The sequence below is a fragment of the Leptodactylus fuscus genome, chromosome 3 (genome assembly GCF_031893055.1).
Source record: "Leptodactylus fuscus isolate aLepFus1 chromosome 3, aLepFus1.hap2, whole genome shotgun sequence".
In the NCBI taxonomy this organism is placed as follows: Eukaryota; Metazoa; Chordata; class Amphibia; order Anura; family Leptodactylidae; genus Leptodactylus; species Leptodactylus fuscus.
Window position 1 is genome coordinate 107,854,410 of NC_134267.1, and position 21,088 is coordinate 107,875,497.

Below are 21,088 nucleotides of genomic sequence, written 5' to 3' on the forward strand. Positions count from 1 at the left end.
ACATTTTAGAGAGTATGTACAACAATTTATTTTTTTGTTTTTATTTTTTTTTTTATTTCATTTTCTTTCTTATGTAATTACATCTTAACTGTTCCATAACTTATTGTTGAGCAAGGGTTAAAATCTGTTTTCTTTGCACTTCTAGTAGCAGAACAACCTTTTGCAAACAAATTAGTGGAAGCTAGAGAATGAAGAGGAATAGAAACCAGACCAAGTCACAACAGGTATAGATGGATATATAGTCTCTAGAAAATAAAAGCATCTTACTGAAGGTTGTGGAGAATACATTATTCTGGAAATAATAGAGTTCATTTAGTATGGAGTCTAAGATCATGAAGTTGGGTGAGAATGGCTTTTGATGTGCTGTCTGTCCGTTCAGGCACTCTACATCTACTTGGCACCTACAAAAAGAATTTAAAGGTTGTCAGTTCACTGTGCCATAAACACAACACACAAAAACTTGTTTATTGTAAGATGTTCCAGTGAGAAGTGCAGACAAAACGTGGCACAGTTTCTTATAGCAACCATTCAGATTACCAATGTTACGTCCTCTATATATTATATAACACTAAGAATTATTCACCTGTCACTTGGTAGTGCAAGCCAGCACACTGACTCTATTGTGCAGGCACTGGCAGATGGCAAGAGGAGAAGGTGGAGCCTTCCCTGCAGAAAGAAGTGATCTCCCTTGCCCAGAGGATACAGACAGGTAAGTATGATGGGAGGGGGGTCTAAGTTAGTTAGTTAGTTGGGATGAGCTAGTAGTGGGCAGATTAGCTAGGGAAACAGGGAAGGGGTATGAGAGAGGAAGGGATAGGGAGTGAAGGGTAGTATAAGTGAAGAGCAATGCATCATGGTAGTTGTAGGATAAAATAACAGGAAGCTACACCTGATAAACAAATGCTGAAGACGCCAGAGAAACCCAGAAATCACTCAAAATACTACTAAAAAGGTATTTGGGTGCACTTATTAACCTATTAATAGCACTAACATTACTTTTTTAATTTTTTTTACCCAGAAAATCCTGTTAATTCCCTAGATCTGAAGCTGCTGTGATGGTTATGGTCACAATACATCAGCTTAATTAGTTGAAGATGAGAACCCAAGTTGCTAGTTCTTACTGTTTTAGGCCTCTGGAGTCTTTTCTCTCCATGGATGTGTATTTTTCCTTCTGCTAATGGAATATACTGCAGGGAATCCCATATTTCTTGGTTATAATCAGATGATTCAGATGATATGAATGCCGGTGCTATGTAAAAAAAAATAAATAAATTAAAACACCCTACCTAAGATAAAATAAGGAAGTATACTCAAGTAATCTATAAGAATTATAAACAATACATTTCTTGGATATTCTTGGATATAGTGAGCCACCTTGGGGCATAATACTGGGCCACTATGGGGCGTAATATTAAGTGCAGGAATGTGGGGGGGGGGGGTGTCGTCGGTCAGGGTCTATGGGGGGGGGGGCATTGTTCCAGAGTTCCCCCTAAAATTTTTCAGTCCCTGTAAATAACTCAGTGATATGCTCTCATGTTTATTCTACAGTATGCCAAAATTGTTAGAATTATGTCGCCCCAACATATTTTCCAGTGTTGTATGGAGCTTGTTGTCACACACCAGATCCAGTCCCCAATGGGGCTCAAAATCTAGTTTCCCTAATTCAGACACACAACTATAATTATTAGATCGAATTTAATAGGAAGTCAGTTACCCAAACAGTATGTTTCTTTTGTCCTGTGAGAAACCGCAGTACCCAGAGGAAACTCACACAACTACATTTAGGGTATACTTGTTTAGTATTAAGGACTACAGTTGTGACTTTTGTGGCAACAGTTTTGCTAAGGCCAAATGTGACAGAGAAATAATAGATCATAATCTTAAAGAAATGTTTTTCACATGTTCTTACATTTCACAATGTAAAATGACACGCACACTGGCATACCACGAATACAATCCTGTAAACCCAATAATCATAGCTCACTGGACAAGTACTTGAAGCTTAGACTCCTTTTTTCTGAGTTATTTTTTCTATATAAAAACATTAATACCTGCTGAATGGCTCCTAGATGCCCGCGGTGTGAGGGAGGCAGATGATTTTTGCATTCCTAGGAAAAAAAAAAATATTTCCCATTAGATTCTACCTGTTGCTATTTTTTTCTACAGGCGGGAGTGTACAGGTTCCCTACAGTAATACCGCTTATTGAGGGACTTCTGACAGAGTAATGGTATGCTGCACATTCATTTCACTGACTATAACAATCTCTGTTATAACATAGCTGATACCGTATGCACTATTTATAAATATTCTACTGTGTACAGGAGACAAATGAGACACTTTTTAAAAGTGTTGCCATGGACTATGACAAGCAGTGAGGCCACAATGTCACTATGTTCTGGCAGATAAGGCCCTTTCATCCTGTGATCTAGAGTAGTAATAGCTCACAGGGGCTTTTTCAGGAACATGTTGATTAAAAAGTTAAACATTTTGCAGAGTTTAAAAAATTTTTTTTTTTTTTATAACCAACATAGTGGTGAAAATCTATTGTCAATGAATACGACCATGAACTGAAATCAAGACTGGGTTTCTGACAAGTCCCAGCACTGCATCTCAGATAGAGGAAACCAGAGAATGGTAGTTGTAGTGACGGTAGCCGTGCCACCGGACAGGCTGAGGTTCCTCAACCAATTTCGTCAGCTCAGCTCCTAGGCTGGACACCGATGAGGGGGGACTGCTGTGCTACCAGATAGTGGTGGTAGCAGTTCCCCCAGGAATCTTCCAGTTGGAAAGGGGTCCTCTCTTACCCTGAGCCGGTGTGATGGTGTTAGGAAGGGCCCTGATGGTAATGCAGGAACAACTCAGGAGGCAGCAGTGCAGTTGAAACAGGTTAAATTTTACTCACCATGATAAGGCTCTAGCACTGCACTCCACTCCAATAACTCTATCAATTCAGCCACCTCCAGCAGTGGATACTGGGGGCTGTATTTCAAGGGAGTCCTTCCAGGGGTCTGGTTACCTTTTGATGGCAGAGGACTCCTTCTCTCCTCCTTGCACAGTGTCAAAATGTCAGACAGCAGAATTCCCTGTCTCAGGGCTGTCTCTAGATGAGCCATGAGCTGAATTTCTTCCCTTAAGGAATGTGTTAGGCTCAGCATGCAGAGCTGGCTTGCTTTGTCTCAAACTACAAGACATGTTAGTACTCTCAACTGAAGCCCCAATGCTTTCCTGAAGACAAAAGTCTTCCGAGACCACACCCAGTGGCCTGCGGTAGGCCAGGGCTGTACCAAATGTGGGTGACCAAATAGTGGGGAAACAAACATGGAAAATACAAAGGGAGAATTGCAAACAATAAATATAACATATAGACAGGACATACAAACACACCTAGAGGCACAAAGACAAATAAAATAGAAGGGGAACTCTGGGATGCTGCACCAGACCATAGAAAATTACTCCATTCATAAATCGGATTCACTTGTTGCACAGTGATTGCATTGGCATTGGCAAGTGATCAAGACTAAATATTCTCAATACCTTTGATGGACAGAGAAACTAAAACTCTGCAAAATGTTTTATCACATTTGGAAAAAGTACCCTTAACACAAATACAGTCCTATGAAAAAGTTTGGGCACCCCTATTAATCTTAATCATTTTTAGTTCTAAATATTTTGGTATTTGCAACAGCCATTTCAGTTTGATATATCTAATAACTGATGGACACAGTAATATTTCAGGATTGAAATGAGGTTTATTGTACTAACAGAAAATGTGCAATATGCATTAAACCAAAATTTGACCGGTGCAAAAGTATGGGCACCTCAACAGAAAAGTGACATTAATATTTAGTAGATCCTCCTTTTGCAAAGATAACAGCCTCTAGTCGCTTCCTGTAGCTTTTAATCAGTTCCTGGATCCTGGATAAAGGTATTTTGGACAAACAATTCAAGTTCAGTTAAGTTAGATGGTCGCCGAGCATGGACAGCCCGCTTCAAATCATCCCACAGATGTTCAATGATATTCAGGTCTGGGGACTGGGATGGCCATTCCAGAACATTGTAATTGTTCCTCTGCATGAATGCCTGAGGATTTGGAGCGGTGTTTTGGATCATTGTCTTGCTGAAATATCCATCCCCGGCGTAACTTTAACTTCGTCACTGATTCTTGAACATTATTCTCAAGAATCTGCTGATACTGAGTGGAATCCATGCGACTCTCAACTTTAACAAGATTCCCGATGCCGGCATTGGCCACACAGCCCCAAAGCATGATGGAACCTCCACTAAATTTTACAGTGGGTAGCATGTGTTTTTCTTGGAATGCTGTTTCTTTTTGGATGCCATGCATAACGCCTTTTTTTATAACCAAACAACTCAATTTTTGTTTCCAAAATGAAGCTGCCTTGTCCAAATGTGCTTTTTCATACCTCAGGCAACTCTATTTGTGGCGTACGTGCAGAAACGGCTTCTTTCTCATCACTCTCCCATACAGCTTCTATTTGTGCAAAGTGCGCTGTATAGTTGACCGATGCACAGTGACACCATCTGCAGCAAGATGATGCTGCAGCTCTTTGGAGGTGGTCTGTGGATTGTCCTTGACTGTTCTCACCATTCTTCTTCTCTGCCTTTCTGATATTTTTCTTGGCCTGCCACTTCTGGGCTTAACAAGAACTGTCCCTGTGGTCTTCCATTTCCTTACTATGTTCCTCACAGTGGAAACTGACAGGTTAAATCTCTGAGACGTTTTGTATCCTTCCCCTGAACAACTATGTTGAACAATCTTTGTTTTCAGATCATTTGAGAGCGGGCTGTCCATGTTCGGCGACCATCAAACTTAACTGAACTTGAATTGTTTTGTAGAAAGAAATGGTCCAAAATACCTTCATCCAGGATCCAGGAACTGATTAAAAGCTACAGGAAGCGACTAGAGGCAAAAGGAGGATCTACTAAATATTAATGTCACTTTTCTGTTGAGGTGCCCATATTTTTGCACCGGTCAAATTTTGGTTTAATGCATATTGCGCATTTTCTGTTAGTACAATAAACCTCATTTCAATCCTGAAATATTACTGTGTCCATCAGTTATTAGATATATCAAACTGAAATGGCTGTTGCAAACACCAAAATATTTAGAACTAAAAATGATTAAGATTAATAGGGGTGCCCAAACTTTTTCATAGGACTGTATATGGCATACAGAAACACTAGATTTTATGTTGAACATTGAAAGAACAGCAAGAGGACTGTTTGAGTACCCTTAGAGACATGGCCCTTGGTATCCACATGCAACTGGCTGAAAATCTAGACTCACCAGCAGAACATGGTAAATCCTCACTTTACCTCAAAATGAATCTCATTAAAGGGGTTGGCCACTTTCAGACCAATATTTAGAAACAAATGTTATGGTTTGTATAATAAAAAGTTGTACAATTTTCCAATATACTTTCTGTATCAATTCCTCACAGTTTTCTAGATCTCTGCTTGCTGTCATTCATTCTGTTACTTCTAGAGGATAAAACTCTGACCATGGTCATGTGATTTACAGTCCATGGTCATGTGATGAGTACACAGGTGCCGCTCGTTATAGTCACAGCACAGTAATCAGAGATCTGCCTGGTAATCAGCTGTGCACCTGTGTACTCATCACATGACCATGGACCGTAAATCACATGACCATGGTCAGAGTTTTATCCTCTAGAAGTAACAGAAAGAATGACAGTAAGCTGAAATCTAGAAAACCGTGAGGAATTGAAACAGAAAGTATATTGGAAAATTGTATATCTTTTTACTATACAAACCCTAACATTTGTTTCTCAATATTGGTCTGAAAGTGGACAACCCCTTTAACGCAATAAAAAAAAGCACACAAACCGCTGGGCAGTCTTTCACATTTTGAAAAACAATGTTCTGTATGCTACTAGGGCTTTAGTGCTCCTCATTTTAAAGATTGGTCCAGGTCTGCTAGTCATATGCAATGTTTTAGTCACTCATATGATAGGCATAGTCCTGCATTGTTAACCATGTATGGTATGGATGCCTATAGCCATGTCTAATACAGTAAATATTTTTCACTGCAAAAAATTTTTGGGAAAAATCTACGTTACTACTTTCAGATTATGCTCTAGATTTCACTCTCTGCACTATGGGTAAAATTTGCTGTAAGAAATTTGTGAACTGCATGCAATATATGTCCAAATAGTATGTGACATTCTAATCTTTGACACTTCTTTGAAATGAATTGTCCTTTACCTGCAGGCGAGGATCGCAAATAAGTGGCCGTTTCCAAATCATACACCTGGCTCTGCAGTTCATCTACACGCTGAAAAGCATCCAGTTTTAAACTGCGCTCCTGTATGAGCTGAGATTTTATCTACACAAATGCAATAAAGTAAAATATAGGTTACAACTTTTATTAATGCAAACAAAATCACAGAAAATACACAATCCTATGACTGTATCCAATAGTAAACCTCTATATGTGACTAATAGAAGTATCCTCCCCTTTTACTGACATGTTTTGTTCAGTTGCAGCTCACTGTGACATCACCTTACAATGTTCCTATAAGAATGCACAAAGCTAGAAGGTTTCTAATAGCTAGAAAACAAGTTCATTTTCAAGGACAGATTTCAGACAGTATGTTGAAAGAATCATGAGCTGAGCTATAATAACAATTTATTATAAGAGATGTGTGTATTAGCTTATAATATGCCTAAGGGGACATTCATATCAGCATTGCAGGTTGTATTAGAAGCCTTTGTTGCAAATTCTAAAATTCTAAAAAATAAACATGAACAAAAGAAGTACTAAATACAGCAAAATGGGGGGGCGTGGCTAGCCGCGTATGAGAGCGGACGCATCTCCCGGAGCTCTCCGTGTTCTCACTCTCCATCCTGAGTTTACTGGAGCCATCCTGCTGCACATACCCTGGGCTGCCCTGAGGCTCTCCCCCAAGCCTCCGTCTGCCGTATCTGGGCGCCGTCTGTCAGGTATTGCGTGGTCCCGGGCGGTTGAAAACACTGCGGCCTGCTGCACTGCCCGAGTCCGGCCGCCATCTTGGCCTCGCGGCCTATCCGGCTTCTTTAACCCTGCGCTGTGGCCTGATTGCAGCGACTTACCTGCCGGACCGTCCGGTCCCTCTTCATCCCGGTGGAGATCCTCTGGTGCCTCCTGGTGTCCTCCGCCTGCCGGTCTCCTCGTCTGCAGCGCTGCCTCCTCTTCATACCGCTGCGGCCGCCATCTTGGATTTGCAGCCTACATCCCGGCTGGCTTCCCTGTGGGTGGCTGCCTCCAGTTGATCCTGCCTGCTGCTCTGCGGTGACTCCTGGCTCGGCGAGGTCCTCTGGTGTCCCTCCTCTGGTCTTCCTGCAGCGTCTGTGGGGGTATGCAGCTTGCAGCTCCCTGAAGGCTTCACTGTGTTAGGCCCTTGCTCTACCTGCTGCCTGGCCTCCCTGCATTGCCTGAAGTGGAGACACCTCACCCCCCCCTGCTGTTTTGGCTCCCATCCTGACACTTTCTACTGGGACATTCTGCTAACTCTGTGAGTACTCCCTGCTGTTTTTTGGACTTTCTTACACTCTTCAGAGACCTTTCTAGCAGGGATTTTTTTTTTTTTTTGTTGCTGTGGACTGCAGTGGTGTGAAGGGAGTGCTGAGCCCCTACTCCACCATCAGGGGGGCTCCTCACCTTCCTCCACTTGCTGTGTGTTATATGCTCTGCAGTATATCCCCACGGAACTAGCACTTCTCCCACTGCTCTATTGGCACCTCACGGGTACCAGGTTTGATTATGGAACTGTGTGACCGCCTCATGTAAGGCCTGGTGATACTGCGAGTGTACCTTCATTACCTTCTATGGTCGCTTCTCATTGTGATATGTCCAGAAGACGTCCTAACACCTCTACTGCTCCTTCCCGCACGCCGGGCCGCTCTCTTACTCACTCACCGTCAATCTCTACCTTCCTGTCCCGATCTGGAACCTCGGCTACTGGGTCTGGCACTGATGACATGGCTCCTCCATCTTCTCCGCTTCGTCAATCGCAGCCACCTCCTTCAATGTCTGCCACCCCCCCTGGACATGACATGCAATCCTTGGATTCAGCCTCCCTGCCCTGCTCGGCAGCTCATATTGCCTCTGCGGACTTTCAGCTACTTCGGGACCTTATTCAAGCTCTGCCCACTAAACAGGACCTGGATGCTGTAGTTTCCCGAATGGAACAATCCCAGGCACAGGCCCTCGGTGCGATCCAGTCTGATGTGTCTCAACTTACTACTAGGGCTGACGCTACTGATCAAACACTGTCCTCCTTGGAACAACGCCTGTCTGCAGTGGAGAGCAATCAAACCCACTCTGAGGCCCGCCTCCAGCATATTGCTTTGCTCCTGGATGACCAGGAGAACCGGGGTCGCAGAAATAATATTCGATTACGAGGAGTGCCAGAAAAAGGCCCTCAGGATGATCTGATCAGCCGTATTAATACCATTTTCAATATGGCGACTCAACGCCCGCTGGATGCTACCTTCATGATGGACCGTGTGCATAGAGTCCAACGTTCTGGCCCGCTTGACCCTGCTAACCCTAGAGATGTTCTGTGTAGACTACATTACTTCACAGACAAGGAACACATCCTGAGGTGTGCCTGGGATATGGGATCGGTGCCTTTTGAGAATGCCTCTGTCAAGCTCTACTCAGACGTCTCATCCCGCACATTGGCTATGCGCCGTGCCCTTCAGCCGGTGTTGACTCTGATTAAGGACTGTGGAGGTTCCTATAGGTGGGGTCATCCCTTCCATTTGATTGTTCGTGTTGGCTCGTCTTCGATTGTTGTCCGTTCCCCGGCGGACTTGCCTGATTTGTTTGCCTCCCTGGATGTGCGCCCTGTCTCAGTCCCGAACTGGCTTGCTCTGGATTCCTCCCGCCCTACTATATCCAGGCGCGGCCGCGGTTCCAGGCATTCTTCTTCGGCTGCTTCTAGAGAGAGACCTCGGCGAAACTCATCTCCACGACGTCTTCCGATACCGGATCCGCCTGGGTCTCCACTCCATCAACCAGATCTCTCAGCTCAGCTTCCCATTGAAGCATGATCCCTCATGCCACCGGTCTTTGATCTGCCCACAGGACAGTGTTGATATCCTTTTATGTTGAGTGGTCTTGGACTTGTTTCGCGGTTGGTGGACATTTTCACTATGTTTATTTTATTTTGTTCTGTGACTACTCTGTTCCTCTTGATCCTGTGCCTGCTGGGCTTTATAGATGGCCCTTGTTGTTGATATTGCTGTGTTTTTATACAATGTTGTTATTTGGACCTTAGAGTCACTTTGTAGCCCTGTGCTTCCTATCCCTATACATTTTGTTGGGGGTGGGGGCATAGGGTTTTCCTTACCAGGTACACTCGTGGTGCTTGCGGGCCCACTTCTCCCCCCCATCTTTTCTTACTCCCTCACTCCTTCCTGTCTGTTGTTGTGCCCCTGGCCCATTTGTCTAGGGGTAGTTAGATTTGTTCTACTCTTGGTTCTTTTTCCTTTTCCTTTCTTCCCCCCCCCCTCTTTCTTTACTGCTCTCCTTCCTCTACCCTGTTACTTTCCTCTCTTTTTTCTTTCCCTCTCCCTTTACCCTCTTCAATTCTTCGCCCTCTCCCCTCCCTCCCCCCCCCTTTTTTTTTTTTTTCCTCTGCTCCTAGGGTGTGAGCTGGGAAAGCCCGTCTCCCTCCATGCCTCCGCTTGATCGCCTTTCCTCCATCACCGTTGGCTCCCTCAATGTGAGAGGCCTTCATAGTCCAGAGAAGCGCTCCGTACTCTTCAATCTGCTCAAAGGTAAGCACCTTCATGTTGTATTTTTGCAGGAAACTCACCATTGCTCTACCAAGCCATACAAGTTGACTAATGCTTGGTTTCCTCATGCATATCATAGCTCTTCTCCTGACCCGAAATCCAGAGGGACTAGTATCTTGATTTCTTGCTCCCTGCCTTGGGAACATTTGGAGACTCGCACTGATTCTGAGGGGAGACTTGTTATGGTAAAGGGTCGTATCTCCTCTCAACTTTTTACTTTTGTTTCTTTGTGTTTACCTAACTCGGGACAGGGTCATGCCCTTAGTTCTTACTTAGGGCTGTTGGACGGCTTTGTGGAGGGCTTCCTGGTGGCGGGGGGTGATCTTAATCTGGTCCTGGACCCTTCATTGGACTCTTCTGCTGGCGTCTCTTCTCACCCTTACTCACTCATCAGGAGGGTTAAGAGGGACCTTCATTTCCACCAGCTTGTGGACTCCTGGAGGTTACTCCACCCATTGGATAGGGATTACTCCTATTACTCTCCGGTCCATCACCGATACTCTCGTATTGACTACCTCTTTATCCATCACCAACATCTCCATTCTTTGTTGGCTGCGGAAGTCGACAACATTACTTTCTCCGACCATGCTTTAGTTACTTTGTCTGTTTCCTTGTCCTCTCCTATTCCCTTCCAGCGTCAGTGGAAGCTTAACGCATCACTTCTTGATGATGTAACCATCCTGGATGACGTTAAGACCCGTTTGGGGGAATACTTTGAGAGGGAGGAATTGTCGGGGATTGCTCCTCCTATGGTGTGGGAGGCTCGCAAATGTTTTATCCGGGGTATTCTGTTGCAACATGGTTCCCGCTTAAACAAGGAACGCCGGGCTAGTATTGAATCTCTGCTGCAGCGGATCCGCTCGTTGGAACTCCTTCATAAGCGCCAAATCACTCCTGATGTTTATTCCCAGCTTGCCAGCGCCCGAGAAGAATTGCGTACGCTCGTCACTGATAGGGTGAAGGGTACTCTAGCTAAATGCAGACGTCATTTTTATGAGTTTGGAAATAAGAGCGGGCGTTCCCTAGCTAGGGCCCTTCGGGTTCAGCAGTCCTCCACCTACGTTCCATGCATCGGTTCCGCCCAGGGTACTCGATTACACATGCCCCTTGATATTGCGGCTGCCTTTCGGGACTACTATGCCTCTTTGTATTCTGTAGACTCTGGCCCTTCTCCTCTCCCTGACACGGAGTTCCGAGATCGCATTCGTTCTTATCTCTCCTCCTCTGGTCTCCCGTCGTTGTCTTTGGAGGACTTGACAGCCTTGGAATCTCCTATTGTTGAAGAGGAAATTTCTTTAGCTATCTCCAGTATGGCAACGGGTAAGGCCCCAGGTCCAGACGGCCTTACCTTGGTATACTATAAGAAACTTGGCCCTGAACTCTGCCCCAGACTGTTCAAAGTTTTCAATTCTCTCACCGATGGCTCAGCCCTTTGTCGTGACTCCCTGCGTGCTCACATAGCGGTTATCCCCAAACCGGGAAAAGACCCTCTTCTGTGCTCTTAACTACCGCCCCATTTCGCTAATCAATGTTGACCTAAAAATTTTAGCCAAGATCCTGGCGACCCTTTTATCGCCCTTGCTAGGAAATATTATTCACCCGGATCAAGCTGGATTTTTACCCGGCCATGAGGCTCGAGATAATACTACCAAAGCTATCAACCTCATGTATCGGGCTAAACAGTCGGGCTCTCCTCTCATGCTTCTTTCAACTGACGCCGAGAAAGCCTTCGACAGGGTCAACTGGCGGTTCATGGAAGAGACCTTGTTACATATTGGTCTTGGACACCGCATGATGAGTTGGATCATGGCTCTTTACTCTCTCCCCACAGCGATGGTCAGGGTGAACGGTTTACTGTCCCAGTCCTTCCCTATCCGAAATGGCACTAGGCAAGGTTGCCCCCTTTCGCCTCTCATTTTCGTCTTGACTCTTGAACCCTTCCTCCGCCAGGTTCGAGCCGATCCGAACATCTCAGGTGCTGCTCATTCTTCCCGTTTATATAAAGTGGCGGCGTATGCAGATGACTTGCTATTTTTTCTCTCCTCCCCGCATGTCTCTCTTCCGGCTCTGATGCTCGCCTTTCAGGCTTACTTGACCCTTTCAAACTTTAAAATCAACTTTTCGAAGTCGGAAGCCCTTAATGTGACCCTTTCCTCCTCAGCGGCCACCTCATTGAGTCAATCTTTCCCTTTTCATTGGGCCCCCACTTCTCTCAAGTATTTGGGGGTTTATCTTACTCCGGATCCGAAAGATCTCTTTCGTTGCAACTTCCCCCCACTTCTTGATGCAGACGCTTCCCATTCACATCCCTCTGTCTTTTCTTAGATCCCTCACTTCCATCCAACTGAAGTTCATCTGGTCGGGCAGACCCGCCCGAGTGAGTAAGGCTTTTCTCTTTCGTCCCAAGAGATGTGGTGGTTTATCGCTCCCAGACCTGAAGTCCTATTATTTGGCTACCCACCTGACTCGTGTCGTGGACTGGTGTAGGCATGCTGTTTCTAAACCTTGGGTCTACATCGAACAGGCATTCTCTCCTATCCCTTTGCAGGTTGCCCCATGGTTGGACTCCTCCTCATTGTCATCTCTCTTTTCTCACCCTACCCTTGGTCCCACGCTTCGGATTTGCTCCAGGGGCCTTGTTCGCTCCACTCTCCTCCCTAAGGATTCTGCTTTTTTCCCAGTGCTTGGCAATCCTGCCTTTCCACCTGGAATGTTTGATCGAGTTTTCCGTAATTGGCGCCGTCATGGGATTTTTCGTGCCTGTCACTTCCAGGACGCAGGGGGATGGAATACACTTCTGAACTCCCAGGCCCCTCCTGAGTTGCCCCCTTTGGATGCTTGGCGGGGGATGCAACTTCGTCACTTTTTGCATTCTCTCCCTGCTCCTACTGAGTTCCGTGTCGAACCTACCCCCTTGGAGAAGATTTGTGTTGGCGCTGGCCCCCTCCGCCACTCCCTCTCGCTCACTTACCAGATCCTGGTTGAACCTCCGGAGGACTTTGTTCCACCGTTCTTGCTGAAATGGGAATCTGACTTATCCCTTTCCCTCTCTCAGGAACAGCGTAGGCGTATTTTTTGCCTTTCTCATACTGCCTCCATCAGCTCTCGCCACCAGGAGGCCAGCTACAAAATCTTGTCCCGATGGTATAGGGTTCCTACGAGACTCCATGCTATGTTTCCTCAGGTCTCCCCACTATGTTGGCGCTGTGGCGACGAGGAAGGCACGTTGCTACACATTTTTTGGTCCTGTCCTGCCCTTTCGTCCTTCTGGGAGGGGGTCAAACGGATAACCCTCCAGCTTACTGAAACTTCTCACCATTTGGGCCCTGCCTTGTTCCTCCTTAATCATTGTGAGTCTTCTGTAAAGGTCTTTAAGCGTTCCCTGCTTAGATTCCTGATCCTCGCTGCCCGGGCTTGTATCCCCCTTTTTTGGAAACGAGTGGATCCTCCTCCTCTCTCCCTCTGGATTTCAAAGGTCAACGAGATAATGCACATGGAAAATCTCACGTCTTTCCTGCATGGCACAACTGAGGCGTACATCAAAACCTGGTTCTACTGGTTCAGGTTTCAACAGTCTGCAGAGTACCGGACGCTCCTGGGCTCTGACCCCTCCTCTGATTGATACTCTTGTTGTTCATTTCAAGTATTTGACCGGTGGTTGCTCCCGAGCCCTTCCTAACTGGCTGTGGTATGGTTGACCTGACGAGCGCTCTCGCTGGTTTCCTGACTGCTCACACTCACCCCTACCTACCCTTTCACCCTCTATGTTTAGTCCTCTCCCCCACCCACCTGTCCCACTAACCCCCTCCCTCCTCCTCCCCCCCTTTTTGTTTTGTTTTTTCTCTATGTTGCTTTCTTTGTTTTTATTTTTTCTTGTGTTGCACTGTGTGCTTTTTTGTTCACAGGGCGGGTGTTCGCCTTGTTACTTGTAATTGTCTTTTCTTATTGTATAAAACAGAAAAAAATTTCAATAAAAATTTGAGTTACAAAAAAAAATAAATACAGCAAAATGATGGACACCATAGTGAAAACTCATCAGACCCCCTTATAGTCAATGGGACCTGTCAGGCTTTACTGATTTCCATCATATAATGGATCTATCTCCACCTTGAATTCTGTTTTATTGTTCTTATGACTGAACAAGTATGGAAATGTGAACATTGCTTAACACTTCTGGATATTACACTATAATTTTACTCTTAAATAAAGCCAAACTAGAAAGGAAAAAGGACCCATCTACAAACAGCTAACAGGGGGTTATTGTCGCTCATGAATGTGAAGGTTGTTATTGGCTGGCTAAGTAGGAGACCATAAATGTGATCAGAAGGAGTACTATTTCTCCTTAAAGTGATTGCCTTTTAATAGAAAAACAGAGCTACTTTCTTCTAAAAATAGCACCATACCTGTCCATGGGTTGTTTCTGGTATTGCAACTAAGCTCAATTGAAGTGAATGGAGCTGAGCTGCAATGCCACACATAACCTGCAAAGGAGTTCTTCAACAAAGCTACCCCTATGGATTTATTTAAAACTGAGATATTGTCTGAGAGGAGATCGTAAGTATGTTAGACCATAAATCTAGATGCCACAGGCACAGGATCTGGAGAGGGTTCTTTGAATATGTTAATCACTACCCTGTTCCACAAAGAACACATTGGTTTTGTCCTGGGCTGTGAAGCCCAAGACAACACCGTATAATTATCTTTTTGATTACGAAAACTGAAGCCTGAGATGTCCTCCACTGCCTGTTGTAAGTAGATGCTGAAAAAGCATTTGGCATAGTTGATAAGGTCATAGTCATGTTTATGACTAATTGACTAATAATCCTGGGTAACTGTCGCCTTCCTAATTAATAAGGCTGAGGGCCGGCGGGCAAGAAATCACACCACTCTATGTGTTGGTATTCATTCTTCTCTCAACCAAAGAATGTATGCTGACCTACTTTTTATTGAGAACACAGGGTTAAATAGTAGCAGAGAAAAGAAAGTGATATAACAACAACGTAAGTTTTCATATTCATTCCTGATTGGCATATTACATCTCAATCAAACAGAAAAAGATTAAGCAGTGCCATATATAGCCAGCTGCTCCCGATCCTGCATGGTAACCTTGGGAGATGTCTTGTGCAGCAAGCCAAGCATTTGTTTTTCTTGTACCCATCTTGGATACAGGCGTCATCTTATGATATAACATTATACCAGTTTGAAGCATAAGCAACTATACCTAGCATTCAGCTTTAAGGATAACAATGTTTTTTCATACATTGCATGATTATAAACTTCACATAGTGAGATGGGAAGCAATGTTATAGCCAGTGAGTCTGGGGCCCTACATAATGCAGCCCATTATGGCACAATATAGTTCCCTGTCGTCCCTACCAGCGGCACAATGTGGGGGTATTTCGTGCCCCTGTGTGCTGGTAGGACAGGCGGAATTTTAATTAGCCATGTATTAATTTCACATGGCTTGTTCCCTTTAAGAGGGCACAGATACCTCCCCCCTGTGCGTTTTTTTCTGTCCTGTGTAAAGGATCGGACAGGTGGGGAGGACTCTGTGTCCTCCTAAAGAGAAAGAGTAAGAAGAAGTTTCAGGTACTTACCTGCTCAGACCTGTTCAGGTGTCTTCAATGATGCACTCTGCCCCTTTGGACTTCTGTCGGTCCTGCAAAGAGAATAGGTAAGATTAAAGTTACCTATTTTGCCCACCTCCCTCACGCAATCCTACCTCCTGTTCCCCGGCATCCAGTCCTGCTGGGCTTCGGAGCCGCGCGCAGCCAGCCGGCGTGTTCGCGCGGCTCCATGAGGGGAACTTCCGGTTTTCGCGGAACCTTTCCTCTGTGTAGGAGGGTTCCGGCCGGTCGTTTAGAAGTGTAACACCGGCAACTTCCGGTTTTCGGCATTCGCCGCTCCGGGACCACGCGAACAGCAGCGTTGGACACTGGAGGTCCTCAGGAGATTAAGGTACGTGCCAATGTAGTTGGCTCAAAGGGGGAGCGTGACTTGAAGGGCTAGGAGTGTTATGAAGGGCAAAGGAACGGAGCTTTTGACTAAGGCCACGCCCCTTCCGGATATGGGGCTGTAAAAAAGGGGGCAGGTTGCATCCCTCATTGCCTGCTAGTCTAATCCCTAGCTGGTTTCTCCGCTGTGGCTTGTGGTTACCGCTTCAATCTGCATTTATTCTACTGCAAACTCTGCTGAAGGTTGGTAAGTGGCCTGCAGAAGCTGGGTGAGTCTCCTCATATGGTTCCTTGAATGTACTCCTCTGATGTTTCATATTCCATGCTTAGGTATCGCTGAAAGCTAGCTTCTATTTGTCATGTCTTCCTCTTCTACCCCTCCCGGGGATCAAGTAAGACGGAAGAAGTCTTCTAAAAGGAGACACCTGGCTTGCATTGATTGTGACGTTCCACTACCTGATGGTAGGTGCGGTTTTTTCGTCTGCTAATTCTCCCAATGGTGGGAGTATCCTGAATGTCATTGTTTTGCCTTTAGGCTATGACTGGTCACGCTGCCAGCAATGCAGGGGACCTCTGCGGGAGGAACCCGTTACCAGTGATATGGTAGCATGGGTCAAGGAGTACATGGTGAGTACGGTTGCCGCAAAGAGGGGAAGGGTCCCCTCCGGCTTCTAAGTATCCTTGTGTTTTTTGCAGGATGATTCTTTAAAGGATATCCGTACTTCACTGGCTCAGCTCACCAAGAAGCAGCGCGTGGAAAGGCGTTCTGCTTCACTGCCCTCCCTGGAGCGCCTCCAGGTGGAGGAGGTGTCCATATCATCGGACGATCAGTCCTCCTGTACCAGCAGACCAATTTTCCATCGGGAAAAGACTAATAAACTGCTGAAGGCCATCCGGTCGTGGGACCAGGTTGGCGAGGGGGAAGCCTCTGCGTCCACCTCTGGGAAGCGGAGGGTTTTCCAAGTGGACGCCTCCATGGCCAGCCTAATGGAACAAGAATGGAAGCAGCCGGAGAAGGCTTACGTCACCACCAGAGCTTTCAAAGCAGTGTATCCGATTGATCCCTCCCAGCTGGATCGCTGGGGTCCGCCACCCAAGGTGGATTTAGCCATCTCTAAGCTTTCCCGTCGCACTGTCGTGCCCATCGATGACGGGTCAAATCTTCAGGATTTGCTTGATAGAAGAGTGGATTCAACGCTCAAGAAGGCGTATTCGTCTGCTTCAGCCCAGGTGACGGTGGGCATCGCCTCAACGGAAGTAGCTGATAAGCTTCAAGCCCGGCTGGACCGCCTGGAACGGGATATCGACTCCGGGGTTAACAGGGACGACATCCTGGCATCCATGGGGGAGATCCGTCTCGCTACGGATTTCCTGAGAGAATCGGCAAGACAGCAGGTGAAGCTGGCTTCCAAGGCCATGGCCCTCAATACCGCCGCCAGGAGGCCCTTGTGGCTCAAACCTTGGCGGGCTGATGTTGCCTCCAAGTTTTCTTTGTGTTCCCTCCCCTTTCAACCTGGGAAGGTTTTCGGCCAAGGGCTGGACGATCTGATGGAGGGATTGGCTGATGGTAGAGGGAGATCACTACCACAAGCAACCAGAGAAAGAAGGCCTCCCCCTTCTAGGGGTCGAGGCTCCACGTCTCAATACAGGCCTCAACAAGGAAGCCAGAGACGCCCCAGATACCGTCCGAAAGGGGCGGGTCGCGGGATCCCCAAGGAGGACCCTAAGAAGAAGGGGTTTTGAGGAGACGCCGCTCTCTGTGACCAGCTCTCCCGTAGGAGGGCGCCTTTCGAATTTCCTTGTGGCATGGCATCTTCACATTCTGGACCCATGGGTCTTTCAAGTTGTTCAGCGAGGATACGCAATAGAGTTCTCCCATCCTCCGGTGGATCGTTTCATCACTACGCGGGTCTTACCAGCCCTACAACAAGACTGCCTGGAGGCTTCCGTCGCAGAATATCTCTTAAAGGGGGCCCTGGAAAGGGTCCCTCCTCCCGAAGTGGGTCAAGGAGTTTATTCACCCGTGTTCTTGGTTCCAAAGTCCACAGGAGGGTGGCGGATGATTATGGATCTTCGGTTCCTCAACCTCTTCATAAAGAAAAAACCTTTCAGGATGGAGTCCATAGACTCAGTAACCAATTTCCTATTGCGCAACGAGGTCATGGTCACCCTGGACCTGAAGGATGCCTACTTACATATCCCCATCTTCCCGCCACACAGGAAATATCTACGTATAGCCGTTCTTATGGCTGGTCACAGAGAGCACCTACAGTTCACTGCTCTGCCATTCGGCATATCGTCAGCTCCGTATGTATTCACCAAGATGGTCGCACCAGTTGCCGCCGCTCTCAGACTTCAAGGCCTCTTCGTGGTTCCCTACCTCGACGACTGGCTTATAAAAGCTCAGTCTACTTCAATTCTCCATCACCACCTCCAGATAGCCATCGCCTTCCTCCAGGAGTTAGGTTGGCTGATCAATTGGGAGACGTCAGAAATAGTGCCATCCACCCGGAAGAAATTCCTAGGGTTTGTTCTGGATTCCCAGAGCATGCAGATTTTCCTATCTCGTCCAAGGCGAGCAAAAATAGAAGCTTCGGTTCGGGGCCTCCTCAGGTCCCGATGGATCACCATTCGCACCGCCATGCGGGTCCTAGGCCTGATGTCTTCTTCAGCCAAGGCGGTCCCTTGGGCTTTATGGCACTTGCGTCCCCTTCAGATGGAAGTGTTGAGAGCCTGGAACGGATCTCCACGGGGACTGCACAGGAAGATCTGCCTTTCTCCCGGTACCCGTCTTTCCCTCAGATGGTGGAGACACCTGAAAGACGGAAGGTCCTCGGTTCAACCTCGTTGGACCCTGTTGACAACAGATGCGTCCCATTCGGGATGGGGAGCCCACCTGGACGGCAGGACTGTCCAGGGTCTGTGGAGGAATCCAGAGGTAGGAACCTCCAACCTGAAGGAGCTAAAAGCAGTGTATCTGGCGCTGAAGTACTTCGCCCCCTTTCTCGAAGGGAAGGCAGTCAAGGTCCGGTCAGACAATATGACGACGGTAATATACTTGAGCAAACAGGGCGGCACCAGGGTTCCAGCCCTACTGAGAGAGGCGAACTTGATCTTCACGTGGGCAGAGAAGAATCTGACCCACCTATCCGCTGTTCACATCAAGGGCTCCCTGAACATAGTAGCGGATCAGTTGAGTCGGGGTATCCCTGTATCAGGAGAATGGTCTCTCAATCAAGACATATTCCATCAGATTGTCCAAACATGGGGCCTTCCGGATGTCGACCTCATGGCAACCCGACTCAACGCCAAGGTGGAAACCTTCTGCTCTCTGTACCAGGAGGACAATGCCTTGGCAGTGGATGCCCTGTCCATCCCATGGAGGTTCAGGCTGATATACATTTTCCCTCCAGTTTCCATCATACCCAAGGTATTGATGAAAATCAGACAGGACCAAGTCTCGGGAATTGCCATAATCCCGTTCTGGCCGAAAAGGACTTGGTTTGCCCAGCTCATGTGGATGAGTCAAGGCAGGTATTGGAGGCTTCCCCCCCTCCCAGATCTGGTGACACAAGGAGAGCTGAGACACCACGATCTGAGGAGATTCAATCTGACAGCCTGGAGGTTGACCAGTCCCTATTAAGGAATAGAGGACTGTCTCAAGGCGTCCTAAGGACTTTAGCCAGCGCCAGAGCCACCTCGACCAATAAGAATTACCGTAGGATCGGTAATATTTTCCAGGCCTGGTGCACGGAACACGAAGTGGACTCCTCCGATCCCCCTGTGAGGGCGATCCTGGATTTCCTGCAGGACGGCCTAGACAGAGGGCTTGCAGCTTCTACCCTGAAGGTACATGTAGCCGCTTTGTCCGCCTATCTGGGGAGGCGGTTGTCTCAGGATCCTTTAGTGAGCACCTTTATCAAAGGGGCAACTAGGCTGAGACCAGCAGTTTCTGCTCCTGTCCACCAATGGGACCTCAGCAAGGTCCTAACGGCACTTTGTGTTGCTCCATTCGAACCTCTGGAGGAGGTGGATCTAAAGTGGCTGACCTATAAGGTATCTTTTCTCCTCGCTATCACCTCGGCAAAAAGAGTAGGGGAGCTTCAAGCACTCTCATCGGAAGCTCCTTACATTGCCTTCTTTGAAGACCGTGTTCAGTTGAGATTTCTGCCAGGATTCAGGCCGAAAGTTTCTTCTAGGGCGAATGTGAGTCAGCTCATTTGCTTGCCAACCTTTTTTCCCGTGCCCACTTCCCCTGAGGAGGAGAAGTGGCATACCCTAGATTTAGTCCGGAACCTGCAGATTTACCTTCAGCGCACACGCGCTTTCAGGAGATCTGAGAACTTGTTAATAAATTATGTAGGGGGCCATAAAGGCCGCAAGGCTTCTAAGGTCACCATCTCTCGCTGGGTGAAGGAAGCAATCAAGTTGGCGTTTGTGAGTCAGAACTTACCTCCGCCGACCGTCCTAAGGGCCCATTCGACGCGGGCAGTATCGACCTCTTGGGCAGAGGTCAAGGCTCTCACCTTGGACCAGATTTGTGCAGCAGCATCCTGGTCTTCAGAATTGACCTTTGTGAAGCACTACCGACTTGATCGGTATGGCTCAGAAGCTACTGCCTTCGGGCGTACTGTATTACATTCTGCTTGTGTTTAATCTCCCACCCTTATGGGGATTACTTGCTATTTCCCCACATTGTGCCGCTGGTAGGGACGACAGGGAACAAAGGATTATGTAGATAATCTTGTTTCCCTTAGTCCTAACAGCGGCACAAGGATTCCCCCCCTATTGTTGTTTATTTTGGAATGTATGTATTATTACTTGTTATTTACGCACAGGGGGGAGGTATCTGTGCCCTCTTAAAGGGAACAAGCCATGTGAAATTAATACATGGCTAATTAAAATTCCGCCTGTCCTACCAGCACACAGGGGCACGAAATACCCCCACATTGTGCCGCTGTTAGGACTAAGGGAAACAAGATTATCTACATAATCCTTTGTTGCCCCACAGTGAGGAATTAAGTCAATAGTATGCGTTCCTCTCCATCGAGAATGGCTCCAGACAGGGCAGTCCCTTGTCCCCTTCCTCTAAATCTACAGTGGCATGCAAAAGTTTGGACACCCCTGGACAAATTGACTGTTATTGTGAGCAGTTAAACAAGTTGAAGATGACATGAGCTTTAAAAGCCATAACATTAAAGATTAAACACTTGTGTATAATTTTAAGCAATATCAATGTATTATTATGGTTGAGTACAATTTTAGAGTGAAAAAGGAAATGAAGTACTTTTGCAAAAGTTTGGGAACC

The 21,088-nt window shown here is 46.8% G+C and overlaps 1 protein-coding gene across 1 annotated transcript in view; it reads right to left on the minus strand.

Annotated features, from left to right (window-relative positions):
- Positions 1 to 298: 298 nt before the first annotated feature.
- Positions 299 to 21,088, minus strand: part of LOC142198496 (coiled-coil domain-containing protein 162-like) — a 57,573-nt gene continuing 36,783 nt past the window's right edge. The window contains exons 16-19 of the mRNA XM_075269530.1: positions 6,248 to 6,368; positions 2,052 to 2,108; positions 1,122 to 1,249; positions 299 to 401 (exon numbers count right to left, since the gene is read on the minus strand). Coding sequence (XP_075125631.1) covers positions 309 to 401; positions 1,122 to 1,249; positions 2,052 to 2,108; positions 6,248 to 6,368 — 399 coding nt within the window. The 3' untranslated portion in view covers positions 299 to 308. The remainder of the gene's footprint in view (positions 402 to 1,121; positions 1,250 to 2,051; positions 2,109 to 6,247; positions 6,369 to 21,088) is intronic.